Here is a 17,335-nt window from a genome sequence, read left to right as displayed (position 1 = left end):
CAAGATACAGGATGAAACATTTTTGACCTTTGACCCTAATTTACATACCCAAGAAGGTGCCCGATCAAGTAGTTGTTATTTTATGAAATAATGTACGTGACATAAACTAAACATGTGCAAAATATTGGGCTGATAGAGCTTGTTTTTCTTGAGTTATTGCAAAGAAAGTTGCAGAAAGAAAGGAATATGAAAATACATGGAAGATAAGCTTTAATTTCAACCAAGTTTTTGGGCATGATGCCGACTCCGTATGAAAAAACGAAGGGCACATTAACGATAGCCCAAAGTCTCAGCTACAACATACTAAAATATGGGAGAAATTCACCGAAGCATAAGTGAGCTAGTGCTCGATAAAGATAGTCATGTCAGTTTTCATTTCCAGAAAAACTGCACTCCCATAGAGATAACACGTAAACTGGTCAAATTTGACAAGATTACTTTAAATCCATTTTTACGAGGTGATGCCGTCATCCAATCAAATTGTTGTTATTATATATCTGAAAGACCATTTAATAAGCTACAACATATTGAAATTTGGACGTAAATCAATTAAAGAAAAAGTGAGATATGCTTGAATGAACTTGAAATTTGATGACGTCATTTTGAAAATTTACTTTTTTAACTTTATTAAGAAATTTGATATCTTTGAATGACTTTTTCAGTATCGCCAACCCATAAACTGACATGTACAACTCATCAGCTTTCAGAATATGTAAAGAAAATGGGGGGTCACCGTCCATCCTGACGAGTAAAATCGGATTTAAAATTGGCGGTTTTGGGGCATTGTTGTACTGTATATCGCCATTGACGCGCGCGCGGAATTTCAACTTTGACAGTCCCGTATGACGTCATATTGAGTCGGATTGACTTGAAACTTGCTAGAAATATTCCTTGACTTTTCAGACATCCGATAAATGTAAAAAATCGGGAAATTTCTGTTGCATATGAGCTGTACGTGCGTATATGTGCGCGCGCGTACGCGTCCGTCCAATTTTTTCAATTTTTCAAAAAATGCTCCAAATGGTCTGAAACGTATGCAAAAAAAATTTGAGCTTGATTGGAGCATACAAATATTTCAACGCGCGCGTACGCGCACGTCTTTACGATGCGAGGAATTCTGAAAATATGGGTAGAATTCCCTTGAATTGAAATTTATGTGACGTAAATTTCATTGAGAAATTCCACTCCATTAATGAGATATGATTGAAAATGTGTTTTCATATAATGACGTCATAGTGACGTCACGGTCGACTGATCACTACGATTTTACTTGACATGTCGTCTTTGGGACATGATACACATATGGTATAAGTTTGACATTCATAGGCAATGCACTTTCTGAGCTTATCTCTACACAACTTTTGCGGAGAAATAAAGAAGAAGAAGAAGAAGAAGAAGAAGAACAAAGAATCAGTACAGATACAGAAGGTGATCCGAGAGGATTCTCGGATCACCTAATTAATGAGGTCTGACTGTGTACGTGTGAATCATTAATGTAAGATGTGAAAATTTAGCAATTAATCAGTTAACCTTTACCAGTTTCTCTACCTGACTCAATATACTGTCAACAGATACACTGTACCGGTACCAAAATTAATCCTGAAATAGTGACAAAAAATGAACTCCTACCCCAAAATCATCACAAATTTTGTTTAAGTTGATCATTGAGCCCACGATAAAAATTGATAGAGATACATAATATATAGAAAAATAGATAATATTTAAAAAAATAAATAACTACGATAGAAAATATCTTAGACTGATGCAGATTGATGAATGGATAAGCTAGATTGATATAGATAAAGAAATATTTGATAATAAATAGAAAGACAGATAGATAGATTAATGAACAGAAACAGAAAAGAATTTAAAAATACAAACAGCTTACAACGCCTTCCATCATTATCGTGGACATTAGCCTCTAAAATTTATGGCTGACTATCACCCTCATGATTCTCATGTGTCTCCAAGCTGCTATATTCATTGCAAAGTGGTGGTGGTGGTGGTTGGGGGGTAGGGGCTCACTGATGTGACGCACACTAATCAATGCAAGTGCAAAGATTTCCTCATTGCATTCGATTATTTGCCATTGATAAGAGGAGATGATCTTTCTCGCGCCTTCTTCCCCTTTTCGTCATCATACACTCTGCAGGACCGGCGCAACCGAGGGGATGATTCGCCGGCTCTCCCTCCTCTTATTATTATTATTATTTTTTTGATTGCATGGGGTCCTAATACATAGGGTCTTACCACTTGGGCCCCCACATGACTATTTTGCAGAAAATGTAGGGTTTGACTTGTTCTTGGTTATCTTTGCTTGTCAGCAACTGATGTTGACAGAGGAGAGGCATCAAAACTGTGAAGCTTGCTTGTCAGCCGATTTCGGTATAGGGAAATGACATCGAAAAGCGTGAAGAACCCCTTTTTTGTTTGTTTGTTTGTTTGTTAGACTGTTTTTTTTTTATTGCTTGTCCGCAACGCTGATTAACCCCTAAAATGGCACGAAAATAAGCCCCCCCTTTTTTTCGCTTGTCAGCCAATATACACTTCGGAAGTAAAGAAAAATATTAAGCCCCACTCTTTTTCGGTGCTTGTTAGCCGATTTTAGGACATAATTTAATTATCAACTGTCATCGAAAATGTCTTCCCCCCGCCCCCTTCATCCTCGAATTATGTCGACATCCCTGTTCCCATAAACTGTGCCCTCTCACTTTTAAAAACGTATAATAACGCCGAACCTGATAATATTATTCTTCTGTGATCTCTCCCTCACCCAACCTCTTTTCATTCACGCTCTCGACCTTCTCCGCATCCCCTTCCTTTCTTCCCCATGCATTAACTTTTCCTCCTTCTCCCCCAGATCCTCTTTCTCCTCCTCCTCCTCCTCCTCCTCATCATCATCATCATAAGTATCATCATTACCATCACACTTCTTTATCCTCTCCTTCTTTCTTATCCTCTTTCCCCCTTTTCCTCCTTCCTCCTTAAAGGTGTTATTCATATTCAAAGAGAGCGCAACAATTTTTTGCATACCACCAAATTGCATAATTATTTTTGTATCTTGTGTGCGAGAGATCCTGTAGCGTACATTTTCCATAAACATTCCACATATCGGTAACTCGACTGCGTGGACCAGGTGTTAACTTTATTGTCAAACCAATTTGAATATGACACTGAGCGTGTTTGAGAGAGAAACTGCTCACAAAACGAACACAGAGAAGCTAAGTCGACAAAAATTACAGAAAAGATTTCTACAACAGCAGAGGAATAAAAACATCTACTTATATATTATAGTTATAAACACAACATATAAGTGAGAGTACAAGTATATCATGATATGCCATTTTTTCTTGCTGCTATTCAAATCATTTACAATGATTAGCCAAACTAAGCAAGATGATGCTTACTACAGTGGTCAAGTTGATGACAGCCTACCCTACAAACTGTTATGATACAGGTCAAAAACAAAGTCTTGAATTTGTAAGTTTGACTTTCCTGTCGCTAAAAGAAGTAAAGCAGAAGTTAATTATTGTTAAAGGTTAGGCTGAAGAATCGGCATATTTTCCTGCGCTAGCTGGTTACTTCGATTCACTTTCTGAAGGCACCGTTTCTCACAAACATTGATTTACTATTTTTATCATTTTTGTTTTATTTTATTTTTTTACAGGCATCGCTACGAATAGCGCATGAAATTGAATATAGATAAGGAGGTGATATTTAACTGTAAACGAAGGGCTGGGTCAAATTTCATCTGAATGAGTTTACCATCCTATATAGGCATATGGGAAATGGAAATGTTCCCTCTCGAGTCTCGGGGCACTGTGACGGTATAGTCGCGGGCGTTTGCATGGCGCCCTCTGACGTTAACGTCATGCGATAAAGTGAATATCGGGACAGGTTGAATGAGTCGAATACAATAATCCATCAATGAGTCGTAGAACCAACAATAATTTGACAAATCAAAAAAACTGAAAGCCAAAATTTAAATTTTGTTTTGAAATGCCTTGCTGACTGGCAGGTACGAGCCTTAGCTAAGCTGGTCATCGCAGCTCTGAAATAGCAGAGCGGTGAGTTCATTGTTTGCTAGATCGACGGCTCGATGTGCAACGAAACGCCACCTGTCATGAGTGTATATTAGTCTATAAGGCCTATTATTGGTGGTGCCAAGAGTGAAGTGATATAAAATTATGACAAGTATAACAGACTCATCGGGAGTCGAAGTAAGTGGTATCCAAGGAAACTAGATTTACATAACGACGGTCGTACTTGTATAATCAATGATCGGGTCTGTACTATTACATATTCTGACGCACCCCAGTCACAAACGACAGGATGGAGTACGGATCGGTGGGAGGTACTGGGCCCCTATGGTTCGAGGGCACTTCTATCAGTCTAATGCTTATACACATACTTAAAGCAACTGATTTGGCACTGTGCGAACCACGCATGGTTGATGATGGTAGTTTCACTTGTCGTGTATACTGGTATAGGAGGAAAGTAATTCCACAATATCAAAAAAGTATAAATGCAGCGAATGTTTGATGAACCATAGACGAATTAGCAAGGACGAATGTAGTAAAGAGGAGATGCTTAAATTCTATGAAATGAGAAAATATGAAAAAAAAATACTTTGTTGCTTATTTAATATTTCATTGAATATTTTAAAATATCAATTGGTAAACATGACATAATCAGTATATTATATATTCATGTACACATATCTTTCAGCAATATTAGTAAACAAAATTTCAAATAGTAGGTTATAAATGCTGTTGAAAAAGTGTGTACCTCATATGACGAAATGAAGAGTTTGTTTGCAAAAACCGATAAGTCCATATTTGCCAAATGGAGATATTTGCGATTAAAGGTCAAGAAAAATAAAGAGAATAATAGAAAGTTTTTGCTTCTTTTGACCATAACTTCAAAAATGTACCTTTATAATGTAGTGATCAATATATCATTTCAAAGGTATTATTTTGTACTTTATGACAGGAACCGTGCTTCAAAATCTTCAAAAATGGACTTATCGGTTTTTGCAAACAAACTCTTCAAATAATTACTAATTAACGACCAGGCAAGCAAGCAAAAAACAAAACAAAACAAAACATTCCCCCCCTTTTTTTTTTTGCACGGGACAGAAATGAGTGTCTCCTTGCCGTACGGAACAGAAAAAATCCACTCATGTTGTACCCACGAAAACGCATTCTTGATTAATCATTATTGTTTTCTCATATAATATGAATTCGTCACAAGTTTCATCACCAGTGGGGCATTGGTTAATCGTACAATAATCAAAATTGAATTATTCTCACATGTCATTGTAAACTGTTTCAAATACTAATGATGAGCCATGAAGAACTGGTGCGGCTTTCTACGAAAGAGTGACTCTGACCGCTTGGATTAGGTCGAGTCTGTAACTCTTGTGTAATACAGGGCTTCAGAGAGAGGTACTCCTACTTCCCGCTGCCAATCTCCGCCTTTGTGCTCCGTCCCGTGAAGTTCGTCTCGCCATCTTCCCGCCGGGAGATAAACATCTCGAGAGAGGGCGCCCTCTTCTACGATCGGCGCGACAAGAATATCGTCGCCGACCAGGAACTCGTCGTCGCTGAGAAGAGCGTCCCGTTCAGTCGGTGCAATCCACCATAGAGGGCGTATTATGGGCTTCCCTTCGGTAAGCGTCTCCTCCTCCGCCAGTTGCAAGAGTTTCTGCGTGATGTTGTTCTCGTGGAACTCCGTCCAATATCGCGAGATATTGACGACCTCGGTGTCATTGACGTACTGCCAGGGAGAGATTGAGTACTGCATGGCCGGCATGAAGGCGGTGATCTGGAGCCATCGGATGAAGAGCTCCTTGTCGGGAAGGTATGTATTCCGGAACCCACCTTCGTAGACGTTGCCTCCGATCATATCCGCAAGGACGTACGGGTAGCCAAGCACGCTGAAAGTCAGAGCCGATGTGATGAGTGTCTTCAGACCGTTGTTCCAGCCCCAGATTGAGTCCTTGTCCATCATCCTGACGAAGATTGGTTGACGCTGGGTCTCGAAGCCGACTCGGACTTCTACCTGGGTGCCGAGTCGCGCTGCGAGATTCACCCAGCCCGTAGTGTACTCGCACGGATTAACGATTGCCTGTTGGGTCTTGTAGCTGCTCAGGTAGTTGGTCTCCCCGGCGTCGAACTTGAAGGAATCAATGCCGTACGTGGTGCGGACGTCTTCCAGCCTCTGGACGAACCAATCAACAGCATCAGGGTTTGTCACGTCTAGCATGCCAGCCTGCGTTCCAGCCCACCAGCTAATTAGAGCTGTCTCACCGTTTTCTTCCTTCACCCAATATCCAAGATTGTCTCCTTCAGCAAACGCTCTCGTACCGATTTTATTGGCGAAAGGCGTAACCCAGAGTGTTACTCTGAAACCTTTCTCATGGAGTTCTTGCACCATCTCTGTCGCGTTAGGGAACTTGCTCTCATCAAATTCATAATCTCCGTAATTTGGCCAGTTGTATCCGTCGTCGATTTCTATCTGACTGTTGCTGAAACCATTGGCAAGGATCTCGTCCGCAAAACTGAGAACTATATCTTGACTAACGGTCGTCTTGTATCTCGCCCATGTCGACCAAATTGGTGACCTCATCATCCGATCATCGGGTAAACCTTCTGGTTTTCTGACGTAGCGAGCCGTCATGTAATCGTGGACAACCCGAATGTTTTCTGCAGAGCATATGGTGTAATCCAAAGAGACACTGTTGCTGGTTGGCTTTGGATAGTATGTTGCCGTGTAATCTGCTTTGAAACATATCAGTCCATCATTATCATAATTGACGCTCGCGTGCAGAGGGGTACTGTGAGAAACGCGTATGGCTACGCCCTTTGAAGACAGCCAATATCGTTCGAGTACCGATCCGTAATCATTGTAACGTGCGTACATGTCCCCGGACACGTACATCGTCATCGGCTCGTTCCACTTATTGATTGGCCAGCGCTGGAAGTAGCGCGTGGCGCTACCAAACCACTTCTCGTCCCCGATCTCGTAGCAATCCTGGAGGACGGTGTCGCTACCCTCTTCCTGCACAGCTTGCCACACGAAGCGATGACAGGTCACTCCAGTTTCTTCAAATTCTTCTTGAGCTATCTCTAGTCTCGCTCCGGAACCCCACTGGAGGCACTGTACGCCATTCTGGGTTGACAAGATATCATAGAGTAATAGCATTGTTTTTGTTCAGACTCTTGTACTTGTATACACAATTCGCCATAAACGAATTTACCTATGTTTCTCCTTCTTAACTAATCTATCTTCTAAACTTAAGACAGACTGACCTTTATTTTTCCTGATGGTCTACAAAACTTTTGAATGTAAACGTCATTATTTTGCCACAGCTGTGAATATGCAGCCTTGTTTGTAACACTGCATGTACCCTGCTCAATTTTTGTTCGTTTTTGAGAGAGATTTCAAATCTTTATTTCAAGTAATATATGATATCAATGACAGACAATATTTCGAAGGTTACATGTTCAAACCTTTTTTGTGGCAGCAAGCAGCATAACTGACAGTTGTTAAACACATACATTATGTTAATGCCTTCGACACCGGAATACCCATCCGACGATTAAATTGTCTACTAAACGATCACCACATTATAAAGTGATCTAAACACATGTGTATAAAGCCATGCTGATTTTCGAAGTTCTAGACCCACCTCGCGGGTAGGTGAACATTTCTCGGCCGTGCCATCCAGGAAGACTCCAGCTTGTCCCATTAGAACAACCTCGTCTCCATGTCGAATTTCGATGCCACCTTCACTGCTGACGGGCAGGACGGATGGCTTCTCCTCCGACGGGTTTGAGAGATACACGCCGCAGAGGACCCCGGCAATGATCCCTGCCGTTCCGATGGTCACTCCGGTAATAAGCATCACGGATCTGCCGGACGGCATGATGACCTTTTGACACAGGAAAACATGAAGAAAACTAGCTATAAAACTGTCTCTACAGTTTCCCTTTCATTTATTCTTTAGTCCAATTTCTCTATTCAGCCAGTCTAGGTGCCAAAGTCAGATTTTGGATATAACTTTGTTATGCTGTCCGCCAATGTTTTTGGAGGGTTTTACCGTATTTTGAAGGTGCTGAATCTGAATTTGGCTGATGCAACACTTGCACGCATCCTTGAAGGTTTTGAGATATTCCAAATGGGCACCAATAATTACGGTTTTCAAAATATGAAATTCCTATGTGAAATGGACACACCATAAAGAAAATACAAAATAAACTAGACCTAGTTCAAGGATGCTGAATCCAAATCTGGATGATGCGACTCTTGTAATCTTGAGGATTTTGAGACAGTCAAGATGATTGCCAAATATCGAAATTCTCGCATAAATTTCCTTATAAATGGTGAAAAAGTGAGAAGATTTGCTGGTCTTATCTCGATCCCAATCTGGATGATGCAAGTCTTGCACCCCTGAGGGCTTTGAAGTATTCAAAATGGCTGCTAAAATGGAAATTGTGATCATAGAAATATTTCCTTACAGATGGTAAAAACGTAAAAAAGATGTCCATGGCTGTGTCATCCAGAGTCGAAATCAGAACCCTCAAACTATAGGTTAAAACCAGACTTTTATATAAATTTAACCATTTTATCAGTGTTAATAAGAAAATACATTGGAATTACTTTTTTTGCGGCCATCTTGAATATCTCAAATCCTCAAGGATTTAAAAGTTTGCGTCATCCATATTCGGATTCCGCACCATCGAAACACGGATCTTTACATTGTACTGCACATAGATATTCATCGCTCGTTGCTGCAGTAATTAATTCATACACCTGTATCTGTCAAAAGCGTCACATTAACATATAATATGCTTTCTTTATTTTGATCTCTAATCACAGGCGACAGCCAGCCTGGATAAAAACGAGACGGCTCTTAACCACCCCCGCCCAAGAAAAAAACTAACTATCTAACTAACTAACTAACTAACTAACTAACTAACCACCTACATAGGATATAGTAACGGTCTGAAATAAAATGCAGTTGTATAGGATACATTGAGAAATCATCGGTTATAATAAAATTTTCCAATTTTCGCACATTGTTTCAGAGTAAACATGGGACAGTAACCGTGTAGATGACGTGACAGAGTATTATGTCTTTCCACTCAGCAACATTACATTGGTGCCCACTTAGTGTCCTCTTCAGCTTATTACCAGTTCTGAGACGGAAAAATTGCCATGTTTTTCAGATGTGTTATGCAATTCTTTACCATTGGTGTTTATTCAAAGGCAATACCGTCTGAAAAGGCACCTCGCCAAATGAGACCGAAATGAAGAAAACGTTCTTTTGTCAGTGACGATGCACGACATACACGACATTGTCATTGTCATGACAGCCAAATGAACTCATGAAGATGCACATAATCAGGCGGCGAAGGTGATGATGGGATCAAAGAAAGACCGTCTTTATGAGTCCACGTGTGTGGGAAGTCCATGCTCGAAATAAGGTAAAACCCTAAAACACGTATATAGGCAGACGGTAAAACAAGGATCAGACACTGACACAGAGACTATTCTGATTGCTTGCTTGATAGAAATCAACGATCTTTTTAGGTTTTTGTGAATAATGTTATGGTAACCAAAGTATATTATAGGTAACATATCCTTTCCAATATTGTTTATTACAAAATGGGCCTCTAGAATCTCTGCAATCTGATTGGACAATCATCATGCATTGATTTTGACTGATCCACACTGGGCCCATGCATCCGGTAAAATCCGAACGCATGGCTCAAGCCTTGTAAATGTACAATGTTGTAGGTGTACCGGACGCATGAGGGAAACAAGTTGAATTTCTTGTCTATTTTGTGAGCCCATTTTATAAAACTGTACGCATGATGCACAGGCCTTTTTCATGGACCAGTGAGAACCGGATGCTCTCGTTTAACTTTGGAAACTGTTTAAAAAGCACTCGCGGCGCTCGTGGATTTGAACAGTACCTTCTCAGACGCATCCAATTTTTACCAATCCACCCTGTCCTGTGCATTATTTTTATACTATTATCATAATCAAGGAGCTTCCAACAAAAGCTCCTTGATCATACTGCCACTGTAAACTATTATCTTTGCTGTCAACATCAGCAACCTTCTTATAAAGTTGTGTTGCCACTACACCTTTGTTCGAATCGTCTTGACTGACAAGGCTATAGTATCGTACCACGTTTGTCTTTGAACATAGAGATAATGGAACTATCGCAAAGCGTTTATCTATTTGGGAGGAAGACATTGATTAGGAAAAACAATATTCCATGTTACGGTTCATGTTTGCATTTCAATATTCTCGACCTTTGATGTACTACGTGATAGTACACATGTGATTTATGGCGGTAAAATTCTGCTCTTAATAGATGTTCAAGTTCAAGTTCAAGTTTGAATTTATTAGTTTTTCCACAATAAAATCATACAGACATAAATTTCACTTTCTTGAGTGATAGAAACAATGTATGTAAATTCGTACAGAGAAACCAACAATAATGAGAAAAACTAATAGTATCAATACATTGCAATTGTTGCAGAAGTAACGAAAATGACAGAGTTGTCAATATGCACTGTGTGAAAAAACAGAGGGACCCACTAAAAAGACAATGCTTGTAGAGTGTGGGCCCCTCTTGCATAAAAAAACTCGATGCAAGATTTGACTAAATATAGCAACAAAGCAGCACGAAAAGTTTGGCATAAAAAGTTTAGCAGCCCACTAAGAGACAGACGGACAAATGGTTACACACAAAACAATAACAAACGAAATAATGAGCATGAGACAAGACTGGGACAGCAACAAGACTACTTATAGGGAAGAAAACTGACTTGACGGCACGACAGGAAACAAGACTACAGCGCGACGAAGAGGTAACAAAATAGACAGGAGTAAGCAACAGAGACAACGATCCTCGAAGGTTAGAGGAAGAAAGAGAAGAAGAAGAAGAAAAGAAGAATATACAACAAACCCTTCAACTGCGAGGTATAAGTTAAAGAAGATCTTATCATAATCAAAGCTAAGGCAAAAGTAACAATAATGAAAAAAACAGCAATAAAGATTTTGCGGACGGGAAACAAAATAAGCCTATGAACTAATCTAATTCAGGGGGTCGTCATTATAGGATTGCAAAAGAAAAAACTTCAATCTCCTTTTAAAGGAGTATATAGAGGGAGCAGATTTTATATCGTGGTTCAGGGAATTCCAATTATTAGGTCCAGTGTAAATGAGTGTATTCTTTGCTAGAATCGTTCGAAGAAGTGGTAAATGAAACTCGTTAGAGCGTCGGGTGGGGTAATTATGAAATGATTGATTTTTTTTGGAACATAGAACCAAAGATAGGTGGCAGTAAACTGTTATCATACATATACATAAATTGGCCTAAATTATATAAAAATAATTCGTTAATTTTTAGTAGCTTATTACAGTTAAACAATACATTTGTATGTGAACGAGTGGGAGAATTGAAAATGATACGGAGGGCTTTCTTTTGCAATAATAACACTCTATTCAGCAGCGTCTGATGTGTATTGCCCCAAGCTAAAATTCCATAATGAAGGTAAGGGAGTATCAAAGAGGAGTATAACATAAGTAATGACTTTTCAGGAATATAAAATTTTAGTCTGTTCATAACACCTATATTTTGAGAGATGATTTTGCAAATATGATCAATATGTATTTTCCAAGAAAGTTTATTATCTACAAAAATACCAAGAAATTTGAAATATGACACACTTTCTAAATTACAATCATCCAGAACTATTTCTGAATTCAAAGAATCAACAGTATTGCTGAAAAGCATATATTTTGTTTTGTTAACATTCAATGACAACTTGTTAGCTCTGACCCAGTTGGTCACTTTTTTTCAATTCTGTATTAGCTTGTTGAACAAGAACATCGATATCGTTATGGGCAAGAAAAACACTGGTGTCATCAGCATAGTGTATAAAGGAAAGTACCTCTGAAACAGAGGAAAAATCATTGATATATATTATAAATAGCAGCGGCCCTAAAAGACTTCCCTGTGGAACACCACACTTTACATCTCTTATAACTGAATTGTTATCTTTAATTGAAACAAACTGTTTTCTGTCAGCTAAATAAGTCTTGAACCACTCCAAGGCCTTCCCACGTATTCCGTAGTGCGATAACTTATGGAGTAAAATGTTGTGATTAATTGTATCGAAGGCCTTGGAGAAGTCCAAGAATATACTAATTAAATGAGAATGATTGTCAGTTGCATTAACGACTTTATCAATAAAATGAAGAACTGCATGGATGGTGCTATGTTTTTCTCGGAAACCAAACTGGGAATTTGTGAATATTTTGTGCACATTTAAAAATTTGGTAATTCTGGTGTATATTATTTTTTCTAAAACTTTTGATAATGAAGATAATAAAGAAATTGGACGATAATTACTGACATCCAGATTATTACCTTTTTTAAATATTGGAATTACTTTAGCCAATTTCAGTTTATCAGGAAACATACCATTAGAAATTGACAGATTAAAAATGTGAGCCACGGGATCTGCGACTGATGATATAACACCCTTAAAGGGGAAGGCTAGTAACTGATCAGTGGAAATCAGTGGAAATGCTGGGAGATGATTGTTCCAATCCTTATGGGATTCATTCAAGAGTTCATTGTATATCTATTGTTGTGTGAAAATGATTTACTTCAGAACGGTCTCATATTCAAGTAATGTGCAGATTAATGCTCCGTCACTGACCAGGGACGCTAACCTGGAAGCATTAAACTGCACATTACTTGAATATGAGACCATTCTGAAGCAAATCATTTTCACACAACAATAGATATACAATGAACTCTTGAATGAATCCCATAAGGATTGGAACAATCATCTCTCAACATTTCCACTGATTCCCACTGATCAGTTACTAGCCTTCCCCTTTAAGAATACAATTATCTATATCATCATAACCGGAGCTACGTTTGTTTTTTAAAGAGGATACAATATCGATAATCTCATATCTATTTGTTGGAGTTAAAAAAAAATAGAGTTGGGGTTACACTGGCCTAAGAATTCAGTAAAATTCTGTTCTGTAGCCGGAATACCATGAGCAAGCGTTTCACCTATTTTTGAAAAATAATTAAAAACATTTGCAATATCAACAGGGTCATCAATTATTTCATCATCCCACTTTATTTCATCTATTTCTGCTTTTTTGTTCGAAATATTCATTGCCTGCTTTAAAACTTTCCAGGTATTTTTAATATCAAACTTAAATTTCAACAACTGCTGAGAATAATACCTTTTCTTTTCCAAACGTAAAATCCTAGTTAATGTGTTTTTATATAATGTATATTTGTTCTTTGATCGTTCAGTTTTTTCCATTTTATATTTATAATACAATCGATTTTTTCTATTAATTGAACGAAGAATTGATTTTGAAATCCACGGTAACCTTTGCGTCCTTTTATAATCCATTTTACTTTTTTGCTTTGGAATAATATCATCCAAAAGAGAATTAAATATTTCCATAAAGTTATCAAAAGACAGATTAACTTCATCATTTTCATAAACTCGTGACCAATCAGCATTATCAAGAGCGGCATCAAAACTGGCTAACTTTTCACATGAGACTACGTTTGCATAAAGGAGCCGAAGGTTTAGCATCATTAGCCAAAGTTTTCAAAGTAAAATGAGTCATGATTGGGAAATGGTCGGTCACATCTGAGAGAATTATAAAAGAATCGGGAAGAGGTAAGATATTGCAAAACAGATTGTCAATTAAAGTAGCAGAGTGATCCGTGACGCGAGTCGGTTTAGTAATGAGTGGCAAAAAGGATGAAGACAAAAATGTCTCAAGAAACTCGCTTGAGATATAATCATTTCTAGATTTCAGCAAATCAATATTATAATCACCAAGTAGAAAGCAATCCTTATTTCTAAAAACTGGGTTTTTTACCAGGTCTGAAAGATATGTCACAAAATCTAAAGTATTCGAATTAGGAGGTCTGTATATTATACCCATACAATAACACATTCCTACATCCTGGGATAGAAATTTCTACAAAAAGAGATTCAACAGTGTTGTCCATTCTACAAATGTCGTTGTGAACAATACATTTGTAAATACTTGATACATAAAATGCAACACCGCCTCCACTTCTGTCCGATCTATTACTGACATACATATTGTATCCGTCGATTGCAAAGGAATCTTCCGTAGTGGAAGTCAACCAGGTTTCGCTAAGTCCAATGATAGAGAGTGATTGGCTAGCATCGGATTCTAATAAAAATTTTAACTCATCAAAATGTTTATTCAGACTTCTTATGTTAAAATGCAACAGAGAAAACGTGTCTTTAGAGAAATTAAAATACATATCTTTGAATTGATTAACTTATGTAATTACATGACGTGTTCAGATTTAAATCATTACTAAGATCATAAGGCAGTTCATTTACTGCTGAATTAAGATTATCGGCAACGAAGTTGTCATAAGGAGTTGCTTGTGTTACTGGTGCCTCATCAACTGAGTCAGATTCGGATGTTGTGAGCCTATACAATTCAAAAAAATCGTCATTTGGCACGGAATGAAAGGGTGCATTCGAGAGATCAGCCATAACGAAAGATGAAATTGTCTAAGATATGAACCTGCATAAACAGTAGCGCTGTAATGAAAGAATGCCAGGTTATTATGCAATGGGAGAATAGCCAGCAGACACGGCAGACGGAATGTGACAAGGCGCGGGAAATAATCGATGCACATAACAGTGTGCATGGGTTGCGTAAAGACTTGAGTAGATAGAGGATCGTTGCGATGAGTAGATAGAGGATCGTTGCGATGTAATAACATACAATGATGAAGATTTTAAAAAAAATGTATGACGCGTCTTAAAAAATGTTTCGAAGCCCCGTGGAGTTCGATATTGTATAAAGAAAGACACTGAATCAACATTTGTAGTTAGTATGAGAAACAAACAAACATTATTATCAGACAATAATTACAAGTTCAAATAATTCATGAATTAGGTTGAGCCCTAAATGTTGGTATAAAGGGAAATTGTTCCAGAGAAGGGGGGGGGGGCACAAGCGGAAAGTCAAAATAAGATCAGAATATACATCCGTAACTTGAAACGTATCTTAAGAAGACTATTCACACATAATATCAATTCAAAGGTCTAAACAGGCTTTTGCACAGACGCGATGTGCGCATATAGATTAATGGCGGAAGGAAAATGGCGATCCGCTGTTGTTCTTTCTTTATCCCATTAAGTCCAAAAAACATTACCTTTTTATTCAAAAAAAATCATTGCTAATATTTCATAACGTAGAATAAAATCTATACTCTTAAATCTGAGACCAATTATACTAGTATAAAACACTGCATTTCAGTTGCTATTGTTACGCAAATCCTCGTATTCGGCAAGTTTCTAAACTGCATCTTCACTGGCAACGCATTTCAGACGCTTGAATTTGTCTCAATCGGAAAGTTGTATACCCTTTGGCGTTTTGATTTTTTTTTTCAGGTCTAACGAGTTTAACCAGTTTCATCGATATATTTCGAGTATGCACAGTAATACTGAGATTTAGCAAATGAGAAGATAGTTATACAGTAAAAAAAAAAAATACAGAAAAAAGAAAAAATCCTCAGGACTTCATGGACTATATTTAAAAGAAAAGGGGTGTTGTATAATGCGTGAGACATATGGATAAGTTTACACGAGCTTAAGAGCATAATGAGAAGAGCAAAAAAATGCTGATAATGGTATAAGCTATAAACTTTGACAAAATCCTGAACCATATCGATATATCAATAGTCACAGACGTACAACAAAGGGAGCGCAAGAGCGCAAGAGCGCAAGAGCTTTAGATCCAAAAAGTGCACGCAAAGCAGCGCAGAACAGACATGGCAGCCGGGTTCACACGTACAAATTAGCGGGATGACGATCGCGATGCTCATCCCGAGTTTTTTTGCGAGCGTCCACACGTACCAAATTAGCGGGATAGCGATCGCGATCGGTATCCCGCTAATTTGGCGAGCGTCCACACGTACCGAATTATCCCGCTAATTGCCGATAGAGCTAGCAGCAAAGCCTGCAAACTGGGTCACACAGCGCCCTTCTCTATCACTGCCTGCGCGCACTTACCTTTGTCCATTGTCTTTTACGCGTCAGTGGTGTGGTTCGCGCGCTGTTGTTGTTGTGCTCCAAAGAGGTGAAGGACCTCTTCACAGAGGCCTCGCCGTTGTGATGTGCGCATTGCATGATGGGATGTAAAAACTCGAGATTCTAATCCCGACCGTTCACACGTACCAGCGCGGGGCCAATTATCCCGCTAATTGATGAACCAGCGCAAGATTTCTTGGGATTAGCATCGCGATGCTTATCCCGCTAATTTTCGGGTTTTTTCTGTCCACACGTGCAAAAAACTCGGGATGACGATCGCGATGCAAATCTCGAGATTTGTATCCCGCTAATTGGTGTACGTGTGAACCCGGCTGGCGTTAGCATCACTTCAACCAAATTACCTCTTCCAAGTCTTTACCCTTTCAGCACAAAATGTTCCAGGCACCAATGTATCACAGAGTGATTTTACCTCTTCCAAGTCTTTACCCTTTCAGCACAAAATGTTCCAGGCACCAATGTATCACAGAGTGATTTTACCTCTTCCAAGTCTTTACCCTTTCAGCACAAAATGTTCCAGGCACCAATGTATCACAGAGTGATTTTCTCACCCTTTTTAATCCCTGCTTGTCTTGAAAGTCGGTGGTTGGAAATTCGCATGTAGTATGTGTAGTCGTACACCAGTTGGTAATAGCCTTTATCTGGCGAAATGCTGTGAGAAATGTAATGCATTGTGGGAAACATAGATAAAGGGGATCATTGTGTGCAAATGTAAATAACAAATTGATAAAGTTTTACTTGAACATTTCCGGATCGTCTTCGAATATCGCATTTCTTACAATAGGGGCGTAGCTCGTTAAGTTCTACCTCACTGGCCTGAAGGAGTTACAAGGAATTTTGAGCGATCCAGTGGCGGATCCAGGAGGGGGTTCACCGGGCACGTGCCCCCTTTTTCTTTCGTTAAACCAAAAGAAATTAAAGGAAAAAAAATGATGGGGGGGGGGGGGGTGCGTGCGCGCCCCTCTAATTTTTTAAAAGCCCCCCCCCCTTTACGGAATTCCTGGATCCGCCCCTACGATCTGTATCTGATAAAATTTGAAACAGAAATAAAGGTCACGCCAGTGCAGTGGGCCTACTATATTACCAGTAAAAAAAAAGACAGAAAAAAAAAAGCTCGTTAAGTTCTACCTCACTGGCCTGAAGGAGTTACAAGGAACTTTGAG

General features: G+C 38.8%; 1 protein-coding gene across 1 annotated transcript; it reads right to left on the bottom strand.

Moving 5' to 3' along the window:
* Positions 1-5,400: 5,400 nt before the first annotated feature.
* On the bottom strand, positions 5,401-7,930 carry LOC139725867 (myogenesis-regulating glycosidase-like). Its single transcript, XM_071636945.1, has 2 exons — positions 7,694-7,930; positions 5,401-7,173 (listed from the first exon to the last, which is right to left on the bottom strand). Exons 1-2 carry the CDS (start codon positions 7,928-7,930, stop codon positions 5,401-5,403), a joined length of 2,010 nt encoding a protein of 669 aa, XP_071493046.1.
* Between the last annotated feature and the right edge of the window lie 9,405 nt (positions 7,931-17,335).

The sequence above is a fragment of the Diadema antillarum genome, unplaced genomic scaffold (genome assembly GCF_040938485.1).
Source record: "Diadema antillarum isolate AM-2024a unplaced genomic scaffold, OU_Dant_1.0 seq00000063_RagTag, whole genome shotgun sequence".
Lineage (NCBI taxonomy): Eukaryota > Metazoa > Echinodermata > Echinoidea > Diadematoida > Diadematidae > Diadema > Diadema antillarum.
This window is presented reverse-complemented; position numbering and strand designations above follow the sequence as displayed.